Genomic DNA, 22,487 nt, shown 5'->3' on the forward strand with positions numbered 1-22,487 from the left:
GATAACACGGAGCTGATTCTGACTCCTATTGGCCCTGTACATGGTTTCTAAGACTAAATCCCCACCGGGGCTGGCAGCCTCCTCTCTCTCTCTCTGTCTCTCTCGGACTTGAACTGCTGTGAGCAGTCCAATGCTTAGTAGACCGTTCACTACAGCCAGGAAGGGCAGGCTCCAGTAGAGCAGGGTCTCCCATTCCGACCCTGCAGAGGCCCAGGAGGGAGCCAGGGAGCTTCTAATTGAGGCGATTCCAAAACTGCAGGCAGGATTGAAAACCACTGCTGGGGGTCAGATGATTAGGGAGGAAGACCTTGGCCTCCAAAGGCATCAGAGGGCCACTGTGTGCAAGAAATCCTTCGACAAAGAGATCATTGAAACAGATGCCTTTAATTTTCTGGTAAATGTCCCCGTGGCCAGTAAACACAGGGCAGTACCCTGCGAGCTCCCCGGAGGCCCCATCCTCTGAATTTTTAACCCTTTCCACCTGCTGACCCAGCCGAGCTTTCCCTCATTCCGCAGCCGGCCCGCAGGCTGCATGCCTGCAGCTGCTGCACAGATGGCGTCTGCAGGTCATGAGCGCCTGCCTTCCTCCTTGTGCGCGCTTTGCATGGCCTGTCCTGAAGGCCATACCGCCCAAGTGCCAGGCCACGTGGTCTCCAACAGCAGCAGCTGGCACTCTTGAGTTTGAACGGATGCCTCTACAAAGAGGAAGAGGCCATGGGGCCCTTTCTGGGTTTTTGGAATTTTCAGGACATGAGCTAAGCTGTCCCGAGGGAAGCATTTAGTAACGGGCCAAACATGGAACAAGTACAAAAACCCACGAGGGAAAAGAGACAGTCGGTCTCAGACTCACACCCTCCCCCCACCCATGCCCTTTCCAGGCGCTGGGGAGACTAAGCTTCTCCCTCCATCCTGCTACCAAATGCAAACCTAGCTCTGTCCTCACATGCCACTCTTGGGAGACCACTCAGTGAGCCCTCAGGCTTCAAGACAAAACTCTAACTCCCCAAGACAGCACACAGGAGCCCCTACAGCAGCCCTGATGCATGCAGACTGCCCCGCTCACACACTTACCCGTCAGAGCTCTGCATGCTGCTTCACGTCTAATGCCACCTCAGAAACCTGCCTCCCCTCTGCGTGGTCCTTCAAACTGGGGGCAAACAGGGGAGCCACCTCCATCCTCCCACTGTAGTAGGGGGCACCCTCCAATCTAGCTGGGTGCCTCGGAATAAAGCCTCTTTTCTGGCGGCTGAGCTCAAGGGCCGTGCCTCACCTGTGAGGTGTCCCTGAATGGAGGGGGATGGCGTGGTGGCCTCGCTGGCAAGAATGAGGGTGAAATAGCTAGAGCTCCCGAAGCTTGGGCAACGGACCCACACCCAGCTTACCTACCAGAGGCCTTCAGAAAGCTGGTGGGCAAGTGGGATGGAAACATAATGGAAACTGCATAGGCTTTCGGAAGCCCAAGATCTCAGACGCTGCTGAGCTGGGCCAGCCTCAGACCAACCGACTCCACTGGTCTGCACTCAGGAGAAAGGAAATATCTGGATGGAGCCACTAGGATTTTAGGATTTTTGTGGTAACCAAACCTGATCCCAAGCAATGCCCTTGGGCATGAAGAGCTGCATGCGGTGTGGCCCAAGGACTCTCCGCGGTCACCACCTCCCCTGGTGGGCTGGCTGTGGCACCGCCATCTCTGGTACAGACAGCACTTGTCCGGAAGCCCAGGGACCCATCCTTTGGTCTGCCCACCCCACCCCCGGTATCGGAGGACCTCTGTGGAGGAGATGCCGTTTGTGCCCCTGAAACGGGACCTGCTGCTGTCTGGAAGCACGGCAATGGAAGCAGCAACTAGCCAAGTGTCTCCACCTCCAGGCCGGGTCCACACCCGTTTCTAAATGAGTACAAAGAACCCCTATCCCACAGGGCTTGTAGGACGATGGTGCAGGCTCTCCACGTTCTCCAAAGAGAATTGTGGTCTCAAAGCAGTTAAGAATCCTTGCATTGCAAAAAACTGCTTACAAATTAAAAAAAAATTATTTTCCTTTGAAAGCTGAAAACTTGTTTTCCATCATGTTTTGAATATATATATTTGTATGTATATACACTTATATATTTCATGTGGACATCTTTCAAAAAGTAGTAACTTGCTCAACTTTTCCCTGTCCTATGTCTAAATGTGCTCGTGAGCTTTACCCCTACCTGTGGGAAGCTCCTTTGAGAGAAACAGGATTCCTGACTAAGAAGAATAATCTAGAAATACCGGTAATGCCAACAGAAGCAGCTTTAATGAAAGATCAGCCTTCTTTTAGCATGGAGCACGAAGTAGGAACCTGGCCCCAGAAACGGCGGTGAGTCATCAAAGAGGGTGCGGAAAGAGAACGAGCGGGTCACAGGTTTTCCCGCCACCTTGGTGAAGCCCCCCTGGAAATTAATTCTACAGTGGCTGGTCCAAGCTTCCTCTCTCTGGAGGCTCCGGGCTGGTGGTCACAGGCCAGTGCAAGGCGGTGTCCATCACTGGGGACACGAGCATTTTCATCCAAGTCCCGGGGGCCAATGACCAGTGAACCTTTTGTGTCTTCTTTGCAAAATGGGGAAACACTGTGTTCAATCTCAATGGATCAACCGTGTCTTAGGAAACCGAGGAGAGCCGACATAAGACGCACATCCTGCATCAGAGCCGAGGGCACCCGGGGCAGTGCAAGGCGGTGGTTCCCACAGAGCGCCGGGCAGCGGGGCCCCTCGGAGGCTGACTGCAGCAGCAGCGCCGCTGAGCTCCAGCTCGCCAAGGAGCCCAGCGCTGCCGCCCAGTAAACTGGCAAGGCCGCCTTGGTTTCGCTGTAAATGCCTTTGATGGAGCTTCGTGAAGCAACAGCAGCAGTTACAAAAGGTGGTCTGAGTAATCGAGAGCTCAAAATGAGGATCTGTTTCTAGGCAGGATAGAAAGATGTGCAATGACTAGTGCCCACAGCGGGACTTGAACACACATCTCTCGTTGGAATTTTCTTGGAAACCTCAACAGATGTGACTCACAAAGACACAAAGTAAAATATATTTTCCGTTCAGAATGTAGTGAGGTGGTTTGCATCCTTGTGAACGATTGACAAAGTACAAGAATTGCTGTGCGTGAGACCAAGGCATCGAATGTTTCAGAGCAGTGGGGACACAGGGACCCTTGGAGGACACCCTGTCACCGCTGTCCCCATAGATGCCCACCCCGAACAGCACAGTCGCAGGCAGCCTGGCAGCAAGTCATCCGAACCATTTTTTTTGGGTTGTTTTAAAGCAGGAGTACTTGCTCAGGCTTCCCTCCCCAGCCCAGCTCGGCAGGAAACAAGGCCCGGCCTCTTGCTGCGTTCCCCCCCCTTAGGACTATTTACAGGATGCCTACAGAGACGTACAAACTAGTATGAAATTAATGACAGTTTGCACTTTCAGACCCGCTCCCGTGGTTAAGCAAACACACTACGCCGCTCCCGGGGAACGAGCCACAGTTACGGTGACTCAGAAGCACTGGTGTCCCCAGCGGCAGGCATAGGCTTCTCCGTGGCCGGGGCCGGCTCGCTGGCTCTGTCCTCGGCCGAGGCCTGTGCAGTCGGGGGCCTGGCATCCACAGTGGGTGCGGAGGCGGTGGCTGCCTTGGCAGTCGTCGGCATGGGCTCAGAAGGCGGGTTGCCGGGAAGGGGCAGGGAGGCCAGCAGCTCGCCTGAGCCTGCAACTGAAGAGCCCTCTGGAACCAAAGGGAATGACGAGAGGAACTCGGCTGGCATGGGAAGAGGTGCAATGCCGGGCAAGTTTCGGGGAGACAAGGAAGGAAGAGATGGCAAACCTAGGAGAGAAATGGCACACATCATCCATCCCCCTAGAGCCACGAGAGCAGCAGTGCCAGCCTAGCAAGCCACACAAGCTTCTCCCCAGTGGAGGCCACATGGAGGACGCAGCACCCATCAGGGCCCAGCCTCTGGGCTCCAGGGGGCTTGATTCAGAGCTGGCGATGAAAGAAGCCCACTGGGCTCCCGGAGGAAGTGGTCCTGGCAGTGAGGACAGCCCTGGGTCTCCACTGTGGCTCATGGGAGAGCCCTGCGCCGCGCCCCGCCCCAGGCGGGCTACAAGCCTTGATGTCAAGATCAAGGCGGATACAGGGGCTGGCTGACTTGTGGGCGGGCTGTGGGGGAAAAGAGCTAGCTAGCTCTGAGCCCCTTGGGTTGCTAACTGCAAGGTTGACTGCAAGCCTTTGGGACTCAGCAGCCTCTCTGAGGAAGACAGATGAGCCTTTCTGCTCTCTTAAGGATCTACTACTGCCTCAGACACCCCAAGGGGCAGTTCTGCTCTGTCCTATTGGGACACAGTCTTGGGATGGGCTTGATGGCAGCGGGTTTTTGGTTCTTGCCTCATTGAGGTCATGTGATAAGTTTATTGTGCCAACCTGGCCAATGAACACGTGGGATTAATCGAAGGGCGGAGAGATATATGGCTTGGTGAGTCTCACCTGCCTTGTCTCTTGCTCTTTAATGATTGGGCCAGTGTGTGGCTGCCTTGCTTGTTCTGTGCCTCAATTTGCAAGCTACACTACCTGTGGGACACCTAACCTGTGGACCGTGTTGCTGTAATTTAAGGTCCCTTCAAGACCTGCTTCGCCATGCTACTGGAGTATACATCGCTTGAGCTGGGGACTGTCGGACCCTGTCATCTGGCTGATTGTTGGTGACCTGCCTTGCTGTTTGCTGTCTGTGGCCAGATAGCCCGAACTGCTCTACAGTGGCCCTCAAAACCCGCAGGACTGCCAGTGTCTCACCACTGTGTCACGGGAGTGAGTTGCACTGAACCATTTGTACTGTGTTATAGACTAATTAGCTGTTTATTTCTTATGTTATCTATCTATATAAATAGATATTTATATAGATAGATAAATATATTCTATAATAAATATGTATTATATAAATATAAAGTATATAGTAAATATTATATAACATTATAATGTATATAATAAACATATTATATAATGTATATAATCAACATGTTATATAACATTATATCATAAACATGTTATATGATATTATATAATAAACATATATAATAAATATATTATATAATTATGTGTGCTGGTTTTGTTTCTCTAGAGAACCCTGTGTAACACAGGTAGGTAGCCTCTGTGTAAGGCCTCTGATAAGAGAACCCGCTTTACTCCACTGGTGGGCTTGCTCCTTCTCAGAGGGACAGAGGGCAGGCAGCCTGGGCACAGCAGTTGTTCAGAGTGACCCCACCGGGTCAGGAAGCACTGCAGTGCTGAGGAGGCGTTGGGCAGAAGCACCCCAGAGAAATAACAGGGTGCATGAAGGCAGGCAATAGGAGTTTCAAACACTTGCTGCCTTTTGTAAAACCACCAGCCAAGGAGCGAAGTCAGCTAACAGAATGGGTTAATGAATAAATCCAGAGGATGAACATTACAACAGGGATATTAATCAGCTAGACGACAAAGTGACAATGGACACCAGGGTGGAATAAGGTCACTAGTTGGTATCACTAGGGTCAAACCACTAATCGAAGCCACTGAAAACCACCCTGCCGTGAGGCCAACCCAGGCTGAAGGCCAGCGGAGGAGCCATTGTCCCCAGAGCAAACTGGCGGGGCCACTGTGGCTAAGTCTCCTCACTGCATCAAAACGAGAGCCTGCCTCTCGCAGCTGAGAGCCCCCACTGTTTTCATTCATTTGTCTATAATGGGGAATCTTTATCAAAGAACCAGCACAGCCGGCCGATCACAGGACAGAGGGTGGGTTCCCTGCACTAAGCCAGTCGTGGGGCCAGGCCCGGGCTACACAGACCAGGCACCGTGGAGGCCTGTGGACAGCCGCCCAAACACAACATCATGGGAGTTGGGGCTCCTCTGGACAAGCTGGGAGCCCTTCGCACCGCTGCTGCCCAGGGCTTTAGTGGGACTCGAGCTGCCAGTGTGCAAAGAGAGTAGAGATGGCTGGCTGGGAAAACTGGCTGGGGCCTCAGAACTTATCTGTGACCTCATTCCCTAAGACTCGCAAAAACTTTTTTAAAGAAGAGGGTTCGTATTTATTTGAAGTAGCTTCAATTTCTTAAATTGATCTGTCCTTCCCGGGGAGAAAAAACAAACAAAATCATAAACACTGGCATATAGAGGATCAGCTTTCCCAGCTAGCGCTGTTCATTAGCGAGGATGCTCCCAGGAGGGCAGGCCATGCAACATACCCGGGGTCCCGATGTCTGGCAAGCCGACACCCGGCATGATGTGCGCAGCAGGGAGGTTGAGGTTGGGAAGGGCGGGCAGGGGTGGCAGTCCTGCCGGTAAAGGCATCAGACCTGAAGAAAAGACATGAAAGAGCAAAAGGTAAGCCCCTTCACCTGAGCGGACAGGAAGTCCTCGTGTGCTGAGGGAGAGGGCACTGGAGGCCAGCTGCAGCGGGGCAGTGCCGTGTGGTCACAGCAGGCTGTTGTGACAGACCGATAGGTGTCATCGAGGACCCGATTGCCTCTCACAGTGACCCGATGACAGCAAAGAGCTGCCCGGAGGTTTTCTAGGCTGTGTGTTCTACAGGAGCAGCTCACCCTCCTTCGCCTTGGGAGCCAACAGGGGGGTTTGAACCACGAACCTTCCAGTTAGTGTCTGAGCACTCAGCCACTGCACCACCAGGCTCCTTAGGACAGCAGTGATGACAAACTGGCTCCTCTGCAGAGTGCCTGTTTGTGCTGAGGGGATGGCTATGTGAACTAAATGAGCAAAGGTCAACAAAAATACAAGGGGCTTCACAAAGTTCCTGGAGAGATGGACTTAAAAGAAAATGGAATTTCCCCTCGAACTTTGCGAAGACCCTTCCGACTAAGAGGCGGCCAGCTGTGGAGGACGGCCAACCGAGCGCGGCTGGGACAGGAGCAGAATGTTTTGTCTTCTTTAGGAAAAAAATCTGAAATAATTTCACACGTCACAAACCAGCACAAAGAATCCCCACCTGGCCCTTTTACTCCGCGTGCACATTTGACCACGCTTGCACGCGCCTGCGTGGTGCACGGCTGTGCCGGGGCCCGTGGGGCTCTACGCGCCTGCAGTCGTACGACACAGGCTCCCACCTGAGTGCCTTGTGATCATGGCAGATCTGGCCAGGAGCAGCTGGATGGGCACTCAGTATTCACAGAAAGACACCAACAAGTAGCAATGTGAGAAGGCGGGCTCTCTCCCAGAACCCAGTGTCTGCACATGAGTAAGTGTCCGAAAGGCCTCATCAAGGGGACGCTGAAGAACAAACTTGTCCACCGTGTGTGCCCTGCTCATGCTGTCCAGGGGGAGGTGTGATGAGGGCCACGGATTAGGAACCCTGGACTCGGCAGCGAGCTCGCTGGGTGACCGTCTGCTCTGTGTCTGTCAGGAGAGGGGCCGCTTGCTCTCACAACGTTACCCAGAGGTAAAACACCTCAAAGCCACGATGGATGTGTTAAGATTTTCTCATTATTTTAAGATGCAAAACAAGAATACCACTACTATTACAACACGTATCTCGAGTCCCTTGTGCTCACCTGGTATCGTCGTAGCCGGGGTTACGGGAGACACAGAAGCAAGGGCCTGGTTTATCTGGGGTGGTAGTAACGGCACTGTTGGGACACCTAAAATAAAGTTGAAACACTTGATTCCTCCTGGTCTCTTTGGAGCAGTTATGGTTAGTTTATGTTTCTATTTTTAACACTCAAGAAGTCATGTCTCTGGGATTTCAGCGAATGTGCATGTAAGACGTTGCAGTGTAACAAACAACACAGTGAGTGGAAATCTAAAATGGGTCACAATGGGAAGTTGAAGAGACATCAGTTACTTCCAAAGTCAGAAGAGTGGTCATAAGTCATTGGGACACTTCCTCCACACAGTTCAAGACTGTTCAGACACTGGATGGGAAACACCCCAACCACCCATTACTAAGTCTACCTAGAAAATGGTTGAATGGATAATAATATATGAATGATGAAGGGTTCGTGAGGTAGGGGGGAGTAGAGAGGGAGGGGAAAAATGAGCAGCAGATATTAAGGGCTCAAGTAGAAGGCAAACGTTTTGAGAATGATGATGGCAACAAATGTTCACAGGTTCTTGACACAATAGATGTATGGATTGTGATAAGAATTGTAAGAGCCCCCAATAAAATGATTTTAAAAAATAAAATAGATTCCGATTTAGAAAAAAAACCCAAAAATGGTTGAATGAGAGGTATTACATACATACATACACACATACATTATATGTATAAATGTGTAGATGAACATGAAAGGATTCAAACACCGCTGGAACGAAAACCTCTTAAGCTCCTTCTCAACTGTATCTAAAGTTAGATGCTGACTCCCATTTAGGAAATGTTTTAAACCTGGACTGTGATGATGAACACAACTGTATAAAGTTACTAAAAATAATTCCGATTGTACATTCAAAATGAGCTAATATTGTTATATGCAAATTATAGCTACAGAACACGGGAGAAAGACTTGCAAAGGGTAGGGATGGCGAGATATGTTCCTACACTGCTGGTCTGTGGGCCTGGTGATGCTTCATCCTATTCCTTCTACTTTTGTAACTGTGAAATTTGTAATAGAAAGCTCGGATTCTAATTTGAATCTTTTGGGAAATGAAAGTGAGACTGTAAAGAACTATGATCTGAGTGCAGGGCGGCAGGGGTGGGGGTGCAACTCCAGAGACCCTACCCCAAACCTCCTTTCACTGGGAAGGGCCATTTGTTTATTTATCTATAATCATCGTATTAGGGGCTCATACAACTCTTTTCAAACTCCGTACATACATCATTTGTGTCCAGCACATTCGTACATATGTTGCCATCATCATTCTCAAAACACCTGTTTTCTACTTAAGCCCTTGGTATCAGCTCCTCATTTTCCCCTCCCCCCCCCCGCTCACCCTCCCTTTCCCCCTTGTTATTTATAAATAATAATTATTTTATCTGGACGGGGCATTTAAATCCATTCCACAACAATTTGCATTCCATTACTGTGAAGTTGATAAGGACACTTAGCAACCCAGTAGGCCAGGCGATTCCAGGGCAGTGGTCTTTCAGAAAACTTGACTGCCACGTCTTTCTCTTCCAGAAAGGCTAGGTTTGAAGCACCAACATTTTAGTCAGCAGCAGAGCTCTCAGTTCCTGTACAACCTAACCAAAGTGAACCGGACTCCCTGCCAGCCAGCTGATTCCGACTCACAGAGACCGAGGCGGGCAGAAAAGAATTACTCCATAGGGTATAAACCCAAGACTATACATCTATATGGGACTGGACAGCCTTTCTAGTAGGTTTGAATGGTCACTCAAGGTCAGCAACCAAGCCTTGAACCCATTAAGCCACTAGAGCGCCTCGATTCTGAACACATGAAAAAGAGCTCATGAATAAAAAGTGCTAAGATAAAGCGATGCCAGTATCCTTTTCATGAGCATTTACTGAGTGTACGATATGCACTCACTCTGAAAGCCATAACGTACAAGATGAATGCACTAAGAATTGTATCACGTGGTCCTAGGCCCTACGATTGTACTTGGGAATTTACCCTATATATGAAAACATGTCCACTTGAAAACTTACACACAGAATATTCACAGCAGCAATAGTCATGATAGTAAAAACATGCAGATGTCCCTCAGCCATGAACATATAAATGTGGCATACGCCCACAACGGGCTAGTACGCAGCCATAGAAAGGAGCACACTGATGAACCATGCTGCCCCGCGGATGTCGAGTGCAGGATGCCGGTCACAAAGGACATACTGTCTGACTCCCTTCCTGTGAAATAGCCAGATTAGGCAAGTCCAGATGCATACACAGGGCACTCGTGGCTGCCTGCAGGCAGGGGGAAGAGGGGATGGAGAGTAACTTCTAATGGACAGCATGTGGCTTTCCTGAGGTAAGGAAACTGCTCTGACGTTGACAGCAGAGGAGACTACACAGTGGGTGTCTATGCTAACCAATCACTGAATGCTGTACTTTAAATGGATGGCGAGTGAATGCTAGCTTACGTGGCTGGGGAAAAACTAACCAAAAGACACTAAGGAAAAAAAAGAGGGACTGTGGCAGTTACATAATCTCCTGTCAACTCACGAAGGGGTGGAACCAAGCCTGTCAATCAGCTCATTTAGAGGCTCTAAATGATGATCTCATTTAGAGGCACTACGGAGATAAATATCTCACTGGAGGTAGGGCACACACACTCTCCATGCAAGACATTCCTGCTGCCAAGACACACACAGCTATGCTAGAGAGCCACGTGGAGAGCCCGCCAGCACTGAGATGCTTCCACTGCCCTCACTGGATCCACGAGACTGTCCACCCACTGGCCTGCGGTCTTCCTGCATTTGGCCTCATTGCATGGCTCAGTGAGTCTCAAGAGGAATTTATAGACTGGTATCTGACATATGGGCTAATATTGGACTTATGGGTTTGATCTGGATAGGGCAGGGATGTTTTCTCAATATGCAATTATTCTTTGATATAAATCTCTCTCTTACACACACGAGTGTCTATGAATTTGTTTCGCTAGTCCGCCCGGACTAACACGGGGACTATCTCCTGTAGAAAAGTGGAGGAAAGGAAAAAGTGCACATGTCCCCTGAGCAAGCCTGAGCCTCTGAGAAAGGGCCACTTTTGTGTGTCCCCAGTGCCTGGCACTCAGCTGATAGGCAGATGCTTGTGGAGAATACAGATCACACAGAGGTGAAGGTATACTCCTGACCCTACACAGGCTGTACATCTAAGAGAAGCCTGGGCCCAAACTGTGTGGAGAAGCAGTCTGTGTGCCAGCCACGCCCTGTAAAATGCTACAGCTGAGATGGAAAAGAAAGGATGAGTGTCGTGAGAAACATAGCCGGTAGCACAGAGAATCCTCCTTCTGCTCACCTGTACTGAGAACGTTACTGACGGCTGGAGGAGCTGAGCTCATAGAAAGCCCTGCCAAGCTCGGCTCAATTCCTGTCGTTCCTGGTGGTGGTAAAGGTGGGGGGTTAACTGAGGACAGCTGGACCTTCCAAAAGAGAGAAAGAGAGACAGTTACTCTCTTTCACTTGAGAGAAAATAAAGACTGTCATTTATTTTAATAGTGTACATTTTTGGACGATATACTACTTGTCAGAAGTTTCCACCTACCTGTCTGCCTCAGACCGCCCCTCCTCATTGTGATGCCTCCTGTACAAGCAAGGGCTGCTGTGTCCACATGGGAGCCACGTGTGCCAGACACGCCGCCCCCTCCAGAAGCCGATCGCTAAGCGTTCTTCTGAGGCAACTCTCGGTGGGTTAGACCTTCACCACCCGCCCCAGCAAGGAACGACCAAGCACCAGCTTCTCCCCCTGTGCGCACACACTCAGCGGCCTCTGTGATCTGACCACCGATCTGGGCCCATCAAGGCTCTGAGGCGGCACTAGCCCAGGGCATGGTTTCTCCATGCTTTTTCTCACCTGCTCTCTGCAAGGGCCTGCCAGGCTCCTCTTCTAGGGTTTCTCCCCTAGGCTTCTTTATGGGATCCCCTCTCCAGAGGCAGACCTCAGCCCTCTGACCTCCACCTAAACTGGTGTCATAGCACTCTTCCAGATGATTTCCGAACCTGTCCTCTCCCAGGTCTATGTGTCTCAGTCCTGAAGGACCGGTCCCTACACTTCCAGCTGTAGATCCCAAGGGCAGCAGGCCGCATACTCCACTCACCATCTGCCCAATCTCAGAGCGACGATCCCAAGCACAGACATGGGTGACTTGCTTGAGTGGGAGCTTTAGCACAGACCCCAGGAGGAATGCTGCCTTACCTCCGTGAACCCGTCTTTAAGAGGAGTGATCGGTGTCCCAGTCATGTGTCCCGGAAGAGAAATTTTCTTTCCTTCTTCAAATGGGCGTGTGGGTATCCGATGCAAATAGCCGTACCCAATGCCGCACCCTAGGCTATAAAACATTGTGTTCTTAAAGCCGCTGCTACGAATCACAGCAGTTTGGAGAGAGAAACACAAGTCCATCACTGTAAACGATGCCATCCAATCCGAGGTTGCCCCTGACCACTGTCCTTGTCCCCCTTCACTCCCCCATCACGAGGTCACCCCTGACCACTGTCCTTGTCCCCCTTCACTCCCCCATCACGAGGTCGCCCCTGACCACTGTCCTTGTCCCCTTCACTCCCCATCAAGCAGTCACGGAGCCGTCGGACATACGGCAGAGTTCGCTGTTCACTGTCTGTGTCCCCCATACAGGCCATGTTCCTGGAGGGCAGGGACCTGGCTTAACATACTGACTGAACACAGCAGGGAAGGTAGGAGCTGCTTCATCAGTACTGGGTGAATGACAGACAGCCTCTTCACTTGTGTTTGATGATTTCATTGATTTTTGCCATAGTTTTATAGCAGAACTTGGCCCAAAGCAGCCACATTTGTTTAATCCAGATTCCACTTTTAATTCCGCCTCCTACCGCCACCAAAAAACATCTTTGTAAGAAAGATGTGATTGTCCTACCTCTTCCCTTAGTCTGCTGGCCTGCCAGTGCCCCTTTCTCCCTCCTCCCTCAGGGACATGACTTCTCTGTGGCTGTGTGACTGCTGGGGGGCTGTCGACATGGGCACCTGGCCTGTTCAAACCAAGGAAGCAGCTCAAGACCAGAGACAGGCCCACCAACCCCTCCTGCCCAGGGTGACAAAACTTGGCTGTATCAGAAAACCAAAAATGGCTTCAGCACCTCAGTGGAATATTGATGCAATTGTGGACCAGGCCTGGTGACAGAAACCCCGGAGCCTGGATTGTCAGCTGTTTGACTTTATGAGTTAGTCCACATCAAGAAATTCATTTCTGCTTTTGACAGTAATAGCTGGCTTCTACTGTTTAGAACCAAAGAACTTCCTCCTGATAAAATGCCATCGCCCCAATGCCCACAGAATACCCAAATTCCTGACTGTGGGATCTGTTCTGCAGGCACTCAGTTCCAACTTACGCTTCCTTCCGGGCTAGTCTTACTTGCCAAGCTCCCTGCCCCTTTCGAGTGGATGGAGTACCTCTCTCTGTGCCTTTCCTCTGCCAAGGCGTCCATGAGCCTGGTGGGTGCCCTGCCACCTGAAGCTGGGACAGTAGCCAGTTTCAGGTCCTCCTTACTCACACCTGATCTGCACCATGACGCTTCACACTATGCGACTACTTAGTCTGTCTTCCCTTACTTTCCTATTGCCAAAATGGCAATTCCTCCGGTGGTGTGGATCTCAGTTACGTTCAGGAGAAGAAAGTAAGATTCAATCATTTATACTGCTTAAGGACATCCTTTCGGAGCGAGCTGCATTTCAAAGCAGGGTGTTTATTAGCCAAAGTAAGGGGTGCTAGAGAAGGTACTTGAGGCGACAGCAAGACCCTGTCCGAACTTAGAGACCCCAGTAATGAAACAGAGGGGAATATAGTGTAATGAACAAAATATGGCCAAGCCTCTGGGGGAAGAACAAAAATCAGGGTACATCTGAGAGAACTCAAAAAGTTTACGGGACATTTCCATTATCTTTCAACTCCATCTTTCCATGAAATCTCTGAAGCCTCCTTATAGATGCCAAATGCATGGTCAGAGGGCGGCCTCAGGAAAAATGGTCTCTATTAGGTTCATCAAATGGCCAATTAGTGCATTGAACTTATCAAAAAGAAAAAAAAAGTTTTCCACAGGCAAGATATAATCAGCGCTTGGTCTTCAAAAAGAAAGAAAAAGGTCCCAAAGAACAAAATATTTAATCAACTTCAATAAGATCAAGGAGTAAAATGTTGTTTGCTTTTGGACTTCCCCATTCCCAATCTCTCTTTGTCTTTGGACCATGTGTGCCAGGCAATCTGTGGCACTAATCTGACCAGCGCCGTCTCCACAAGAGTCGACCTTTTTCGACTGTCAATTGAAAAACTGCCATTCCAGTGAAGTAACACACAGCTTCTTTCATTTATTTGAAGTCCCTCCAAAATTCATCACTTGTGGAAAATAGGAGACCTTCTTTCTGGGTGTCTACAAACCTGGACAGTAGATGACACTGAGCAAGTCTAGAAAAGCTGGTTTCGTGGGTAATCGTCCGAGCCCACTCTTCTCTTCACTACAAAAAGCTAGGATTCTCGCAGTGAAATATGCTGAGCTGAGAAACGTTGCAGTATGAGTAAAGATGTTTTGGTCAAAGGGAAACTTTGTCTGCTTACATCAACTAAACCACCTTTTGCTGAGCAAAAATTGGAACTTTTACAAGTCATGTAGAAAGGCCTCCAAACCCTAGGTTTTCCTTTAACTATGGCTTATGCTGGCAAGCCCTGGTGGTGTCGTGGGTTGTACATAAGCTGTGACTGACAGCACCAGCCGTTGGAAACCGCCTGCCACTCCGCCCGCGAAGGGGGCGGCTTTCTCCTCCTGTGAAGAGTTACAGCCTCGGAAACAAGCCACAAATGTAGCTCCACTCTGCCCTCCAGCAGAGTCGGAACAGACTCATGGCAGTGAATTCGTGTTTGAGGTGGCTTATGCGCTATTAATTCTGAGAGAGAGAGAGAGAGAGCAAGAGAGAGAGAGAGAGAGAGAGAATGTGTGTGTGTGTGTGTGTGTGTGTGTGTGTGTGTGTGTGTGTGAGTGAACTGTTAGCTGTGAAAGCAATAAAGACAAGGACTACTGACAGTGTATCTTTCGGACTCTCTAAGATGTGTAGTTTTAAAATGACCTGTTGGCTTGGATATTCTAGGTCATCTTTTTTCCTTTGCTCAAGATGTCCTTGTATTACACCTAATATTGTTTACAGCACATCTGATTAGTAAGTTATCAAACCCGAGCCTCAAAAATGACCTTACCTGCCTTCTCCGCCCCATGCAGAATTCGGCGTGATGATCACTTCTCGACAGTTATCCGTGTCTGTGTTGTATACATAAAGTTTCAATGGTTTTGCTTCATGGGTTTCAATAAGGCTGAAAAGATCTTCGGACTACAAAAGTATCAGAGGGAGAAGTATTTTTTTTAATGTTACTGAATGTTAAAGCAGTGAGTCTCAAACCTGGCTATTATCAGACTCACCTGGTCAGTGAAAAAAAACAAGAATGGATTTTCTGGGCCCTTTTCTAGAAACGAGAATAACTCCTTAATACTGACACACCAGGCAAAGTTGGCTTCAGTGAGCTACCGCCTAGGTGCAAGGTGTCAAGACCAACTCTGGGATAAGATCTAGTCAGTATTCTTAGAACTCTTCTACATCCAAGTTCAAATCCAACACATTCCACTTTTATTCTCCATGATTAATACCTGGTCATTGGGGTCTCGTTTTTTTTCCTCCCATTTTTGAGTTAGCAATGTAAACGTCATTAGCTACTGGGAAGGAAAGGGATGTGACTCATAAAGTTGACAGGAGCCCTGGTGGGGTGACTGGTTGAAGTGTGCCAGGGCGGGCCACACCTCAGGGCCGCCCTCTGACACCAGGGCCTGGAGGCCCGTGTCTGTGCACAGTCCAGCGAAGCCCACCCCATGGGGTTCCAGGAGGCGGAACAACCCGTCCCCTTAAAAGGCAAAAGGAAGTTGAAATCAATGATGAACATGAGACTCTGACTCAGCCTGGAGGCTAGAGAACAGGTTTCTGTACATCAGGCCAGAAATCTGTGCTACTGTCACCCCGCCATGAGCTTTTCCTCACAGCTATGCCGAAGACGACGCCCAGATGTTCCATTTAACACCCTGAAGCAGAAGCTGTCTTTATTAGCAAAGACCGAAATTTCAACACTGACTGCACAGTCCTTTGGCACTTAAACATCAGTGAGAAAATACGATTCTAAGTTTTCTTCTTACTAATCGGCTAATTACCTCATTCATGATCGTATCTGCTCCGATGATGTAATCACTGTGAGGTCTGAGGCCTGCAAGGGCCGCAGGAGAATTGGGTTCCACTTCCTAGGATGACAGAAACACACTTCAAGTTTAGGGTAAGTGGTAAGAAAAAACCCCAAATCTCTGCCTTTAGAGATGTTAGACATTATAGAATATATTTAAAATAAAGCTCCCAAGCAAACCTTAGGCCATTTAAATAAATATTGACATACTTCTGTAGCTCACTGCTCTGACGTGTATTCTAACGTACAAACTACATTTGCTTCTCTTCTACCCCGGGAAGTGTCCTTCCGCACGCTGTGGGAAAGAGAAGGGAAACGCCAGGGCCTTTCTCACAGCATCTTGAAACCCTCTCCTATCTGCTCCTCGTCCTCAGGCTTTGCTTCCTAACTCTTACTGCAAAGGCAATGGATACTGAGAGTAAGAAACAAAACCAAATCATAATACTTTAATAATTGTTAAGAACTTATAATCTTCTCAAACTGAAGAAAAGCACCAGTAAGAGACATTTCTACATTGTCTTCAACAAGAATGGACAGCTCATAGTCGATACTTACCATCACGTGCCAAACATTTTCGTTCGCTCCATCGAAGCTGCAGAAGCGAATGCTCACGCCCAGCAAGCCCTGGCCGCCCCACATGTTACTTGGTGTAACTGAGGTCTCTCTCAGCTCCAGTGTTTTGCTGCTGTAGATCAGCATTTTCACAGGTTTTTCAACATTTGCTTTCAGTAGATCCTTTAGAGTATCATTGTCTTTATTCTGTGAACACAGAAAAATAATTTGCCTTAATAGGTACAAACCAATTTTTGCTTAAGTACCATAATACTAGTATTAATAATCAACACACATAAAATAATAGGCAAGAAGTGAAACAATAGTTTTTCAGCTATCAAAAAGGCCTCGTCAACATTCAAATGTTCATGAAAATAGAAGAATGTCAATAAATTAAAAACAGTCCCAATGTTAGCAACAACTTCAAACTGGCTTTTTTATTGCGCTGACTTCAGGTGATGGGGTTTGCAACCCAGCACCATTAGGAGTGATTGCGGGCTGACACACAAACCACCTCAGTAACATAGCTAACCAGCAATTCTAAGGCAACTTTGGTTTGTTTGCCAGCTTTGAAATTTGATTTGGGCGACTCTCTCACTCACCCTCCTACTAACTCCCTAACTCTCTGACTAACTCACTTACTTTCTCACTAACTCACTCACCCTCCCACTAACTCCCTAACTCACTCACTCTCTCACTAACTCACTCACTCACTTAGTTACTCTCTCACTAACTCACTCACTCACTCTCCCACCCACTCACTCCCTAACTCACTCACTATCTCTCACTCACTAACTCACTCACTCAAAAAAAAAAAGAAAAGAAATTTGATTTGGGCTTCCACTCGAAAATACTTATTTTATTATGTTATTAGAAACTGGAAGGAAAATAAGTGGAAGAAATTTGCCAAACATTTCATTACATAAATGAATAAATGCCATTATGTGGGACATACTATTAAGTTAGAACTAAAATATCAAAATTATTTTGAAAAACTAAATCAATCCAAGAGTTTCTATTATAAGAATTTTCTTCACTGTGATTATATAATTTCCTTCTTATGGGACTTTATTATGAGCACACTAAAAGCCATTTAAAAAAAAGGAATTCTAATTCTACATTTTTGGAGCACACTTCTTATGGTTCAAGTAAAATAATCCATATACCACAAAACTTAGTTTCAAGAAAAATGATATTACAAATGATGCTTTCCCTAATCAATTTATTAATGACCTACACAAGTTTTACATATTTTAACCAACATTTTAATCTTAATTATGCCTTCCTGCTTACAAAATTTAAATATTTAACATTTAAATGAAAACACTCCCATGACCCTACCCTCCCAAGCTATTCTCTGGAGTCTGAGTCCTTCAGACTTGCTGTACACTAATATGCTTAATAACATGTAATTATTTTTACAAAAAGGACATTATACTCTATGATATTCTGTAACTTGCATTTTCCCCAAATCACTCTCTGTGGGCATTCAACAAAAGCACTTAAAAAATAACTTTGTTTTTTAATTAATAAACATCAATCCCAGATAGATTCTAAAATTCCATTTCCAAACGATTACAAAACACCACACGTGGGTCGCGCTGTAAAAGGACGGACTTACTAATCTCGAGCCATTAATAGAGACAATAAAGTCAAAGAAAGGCTCCAGTCCAGCTCGGTGCCCTGGTGAGTTTCCTTGTACCTGTAGAAACAAGACAATCAGACAGGAAACATGAAAAGCGAAATTTAAATGGTGATTTCTTCTCAAGAGAGAAACGGCTTCTATAATGAAATACAGGTACAGATTCTTTCCTCGTTTCTCTTTGTCCCACAGAAAACGCCCTTCCCGCTCCCTGAGTTGTACTCAGTCCTGTAGTCCATCTCCCCAGAGAGGCAGGTTTTCCATTTCACATCACTTTTCTTCTTTTGATGGAAGGCATCCTTCTATATTTAGCAACGACACACCCAAAAACCCACTGCTGTCAAGGGGATTGTGACTTGTAGCTTCCTATAAGACAGAGCAGACCTGTTCCCACTGGGCTCCCCAGGCTGTCAATCGGGATGGAAGCAGACGGTCACATCTTTTTTCCAAGGAGAGGCTGGTGGGTCCACACTGATGACTTATCAATCAGTAGCCAAAACCTTAACCAGGGTGCCACCAGAGCTCTAAGCCCATGACACAGCAGACAATAAACCATGACAACTGAGTGACAAATCCAGATTGAAGCAGTGACCACTTATTGCATACCCACTCCTGGCACGGCACGATTCCTCTGCAAAGTGAGAGGAACACAGCCAACGGACCCCACGAAATCTGCAGCCAAGGGAGCAGCAGGAAGAGGAAGGAGACACAGGACATTGAGCTCGAATCGCCGTACCACGTTCTAGGACGTTAATTCTGATTAAAGACATGCCCCATTGTGCTTTGAAGAAAGAGCATTCAAAAGTGAAGCTGGATAAGGAACAAGGAAGGACGTTTGAAAGATGGAGAAAGAATAGGAATAAAGATGCAGAGGCAGGCGTTTGGAGAGGGCTGCGTCTAAGCAGTGTGGGACAGAGGGCAAAGGCGACAGACCTGGAAAATGGAGAACTGCCCCAGAAATCCTCTAATCCTGGGGGGGGGAGGTCTAAAACTTGGGTTTGTGGATGGATTCAGGTAATACCTCCAAGAGTTCTGCAATTACGTGTAGCATTTTTTATGAATGAGCATTTGTTGAGTGTCACCATCCATGGGTCTCATTTGATTCTCAAAGGATCTTTCTCTGACCCAAAGATTGTTCATTTACAGGTGAAACAAAAACAAACCAGCCTGGGACAGGCCTTTGGAACCACCAGCTGACGCAGCAGCAGAGAGGAAACACAAAAGTCCAAGGAGCCTTCAGAAAGTTAGAAAAACAGAATGAAAAGAAAGCAAAAATCACACACACACATCCCCCACTGTGTACTTCCCAGGAGTCCAGGCAGTGGCGCGGTGATCGACCATGCAGAGCAAGGTCAGCAGTTCGAAACTGCAAGCCAGGCTTCTACTCCTGTGGAGAGCTAATCTCGGAAACCCACCAGGGCAGCTCTACCCTGTTCTACTGGGTGGCTCTGAGTCCGTGGCATTGACTGGATGGTGGTGAGTTTGGTTTGAGTCTGTATATTTCCCAACTGTCAGTCCAGGAAGAAGGTAGAAAAGTAACAGAATTACAAAGACTCGATGAATGACTAAGGTTCTGGCTCCTCCACAATTCAGAAGTAAACATTCTAAATAAAAAGCTAATTAAAAAACCAATAATTTCTCAAATGTAGTAAAATATCAGAGTCACTCTGAGTTACAATCAACTTAACACAGTGAGTTTGTAGCTAGCAATAGTAATAAAAGTAACATCACACATAAAGAAAAAGGCCAATACCATAAACTGAATTTCCTTTTCTAAAATATTGTTAATGTTTAATGAAATTTCTATTTGATGTGATTAAGTACTGCCAAAACAGCCCCTTTCAAAGATGAAAGGTTTGCAAGGCTTTTGTAGGCAGATGTTCTACAATTGTCCTGACAGTCAATACAAAGCTAGACGAATAGGTACATATCCATTCACACATCAAGCTGTGGCTAGTTACATTGTGAGACGCCCTGGTGGCACCCTAGGTTAGGCGCAGTGCTACTAATCTCAAGGTTGGTGGTTCAATCCTCCAGCTGCCACTCAGGAGAAAGAGGAAGCAGTGGGTTTGATTTTGGGTTGGTTTATTTAAACAGTCACAAATCATTTTACGTTTGCAAAACAAACCTACAATGTTCTTAGAATAGTTCCCTCTAATGTCAGCCAATGCCCTTTGGAATCACTCATTATTTCTTGGATTAATGTCACTTTTTAATTATTTACTTAAAACAAAACATCATCAATGCCCCTAAAGAACTAAACGGTATTTTCATTTGTCACAATAAATGAATTCCTTATTACGAAAAGGGTTCACTGTTTAACTTACTAAAACTGTTCAACCCACTTTGTGTAAATTTTCCTGCAACTCTGGGCCTCATTAGCTTTTATAAATCAAACAAGTTAGTGAACTACCCAAAGCATTTGTTACTTACGTTGCTTTCTGAAATGGTGTGTGTGTGTTTGTGTATAGGGAAGTAGGCACTTATAGTCTACATATCAGACCAAATGTCCAGAGCCCAAAATAGCTTTCTCCGTCAAGGCCGACACAGAAAGTTCCGTGATGGCAGAGGAGCTAAAATGAGGAGAAATGTGAGAGCAAGTCACAGCTAGCAGGGAAAAAGGCATTTCAATGTGAAATGTCTGCAGGTGGGGGCTTCAAAAGGTTCCTGGCAAGATAGAATGAAAATAGAATGCTCCTACAAATGTTTCTGAAGCGCCCTCATACATGAGGGCTGTCTGTCTAGGAGGTATAAAATGAAAATGGAGGAGCAGCAGACACCCCCCCCAACTTAAGGGGCATTTGATTTTTAGGGGGACCACATGTAATCACCTACTTCTCTAAATCTGAGTATTTCTCAATGAGGACGTTTACTCAGAGCCCAATTCGTCCACTGGTACATTTCAGCCTCTCACTGAGGCCTTCCTCCCTTTGACAAGGGCTAAGGACAGTGCTTTCTAGTCATCGCCAACTCAGAGCTGGCCGCCTCCGTTGGCTCTTATCATGCCACCTCCCGGCACAATGCTGGTACCTTTACTTGTCTGAAGCAGAAACTTTCCAATACTGTCACGAGCACCCTGCCCACAATTCAAAAGGGGCTTAGGCAACTAAACTGGAATTCTACAATAAATAACAATAAACAAGTCTTTCCCTCACCATTTTTCCATTTTCATTTGCTGAACACATTGATTTCCTCTCTGCTTCTAATGGACCTTGAAATGAATTTTCCTCCCATGTTTACTTAAGGAAGTCTTGGTGGCACCGTGCTTAAGCGCTGGACTGCTCATCTAAAGTCAACAGGGAGTCCTAATAAGTGCTCGGACACCAGCAGAGAGAGCCTTTAAAATGTTCTCCGGTGCTATGGCAAACTAAACACCCACCTGGGTAAGTTTCTCTTGAAATATTATCACCCTGACAAGAATCTCTTGGGCACCTAGCTCCTCATGCATCAGATTACAACTTCAGTCCTCTCTGTCCCTCCCAGAGCGCTCGATTGCTGATTCACCTTCTGTTTCCTTCAACGTGCCTTAAGGGGAAAAGTGCGTGTATCCATCTCAATCATAGTTCTATGGATTACGATGGTATATAACACATAGCATTGGGTCAAGTAACATAGAATGTACAATGAATAGGTGCAACTGGAAAGTTTAATATAAATTTTGCAGTCCCTTTTAAGACAGACAAACAGAAAGATACGGACGCGTTAGAGCCAGACCCACTTGGTATTGAGCCATGGATTTTGCCCACCTGTTGGCTGTGTGATCTTGGCAACGTTTCTTTACGTTGATGGGCCTGTGTTGGCACCTGTACATATGGGACCATGCCGTCGCGCTTTAGAAGAGTGCTGCAAACATTCAGCCAGCCTGAGTTCTAGCACCTGGTGAAACCACCACCCAGCTCACTGCCATCAGGTCAATGCGGACCCAGGGCCCTGGAGCATCCCTAGGGGTTTCCCAGGCTACAATGCTGCTTCAGGGGAGTAGAAAACCCCCGTCTTTCCCCCAAGGTGTGGCGGGCTGGTGATGGGGGGTGGGGGGGTGGACTGCTGACCTTGACATTAGCAGAACAACTAGCAATCAGGAACCCTGCAAATCTTATGCTTTTGTCCTAACTCTGCAATTATCACCTGAAGGTAAATAAATATTTACACCCAACCAATGCCTGGATACATTATTTCCCCAACCGTGAAATTAAATACCACCCCCAGTACCCCCCGCCCTGCCACCTCTCTCTAAGGTTTATAAAAAATCAGCAGGGAAAAGGAGATAAATCATTTTTCACAAGGTCGCTTCTCAAAAATCAATTCTATTAGAGAGAGCACATCTAAAGGTCAAAAGTAAAGCAGAGCTTTGAGAGGAACCCATGGGAGTTTCACTGAGACCTTCCAGCCCACGAAGATCTCTGAAACTGTATGCAAACCACCTTATACACGTACAAAGTCCATCGACTGAGCTGCACTAAA

The 22,487-nt window shown here is 47.4% G+C and overlaps 1 protein-coding gene across 2 annotated transcripts in view; it reads right to left on the minus strand.

Annotated features, from left to right (window-relative positions):
• Window positions 1-2,260: 2,260 nt before the first annotated feature.
• Window positions 2,261-22,487, minus strand: part of GORASP2 (golgi reassembly stacking protein 2) — a 36,052-nt gene continuing 15,825 nt past the window's right edge. For both annotated transcript variants that reach the window (XM_075529357.1, XM_075529358.1), the window contains exons 2-10: window positions 18,006-18,086; window positions 16,388-16,591; window positions 15,807-15,893; window positions 14,810-14,940; window positions 11,791-11,923; window positions 10,894-11,017; window positions 7,536-7,622; window positions 6,216-6,326; window positions 2,261-3,823 (exon numbers count right to left, since the gene is read on the minus strand). In XM_075529357.1, coding sequence (XP_075385472.1) covers window positions 3,489-3,823; window positions 6,216-6,326; window positions 7,536-7,622; window positions 10,894-11,017; window positions 11,791-11,923; window positions 14,810-14,940; window positions 15,807-15,893; window positions 16,388-16,591; window positions 18,006-18,086 — 1,293 coding nt within the window. In that variant the 3' untranslated portion in view covers window positions 2,261-3,488. The remainder of the gene's footprint in view (window positions 3,824-6,215; window positions 6,327-7,535; window positions 7,623-10,893; window positions 11,018-11,790; window positions 11,924-14,809; window positions 14,941-15,806; window positions 15,894-16,387; window positions 16,592-18,005; window positions 18,087-22,487) is intronic.

This window comes from Tenrec ecaudatus, chromosome 13 (genome assembly GCF_050624435.1).
Source record: "Tenrec ecaudatus isolate mTenEca1 chromosome 13, mTenEca1.hap1, whole genome shotgun sequence".
NCBI lineage: Eukaryota > Metazoa > Chordata > Mammalia > Afrosoricida > Tenrecidae > Tenrec > Tenrec ecaudatus.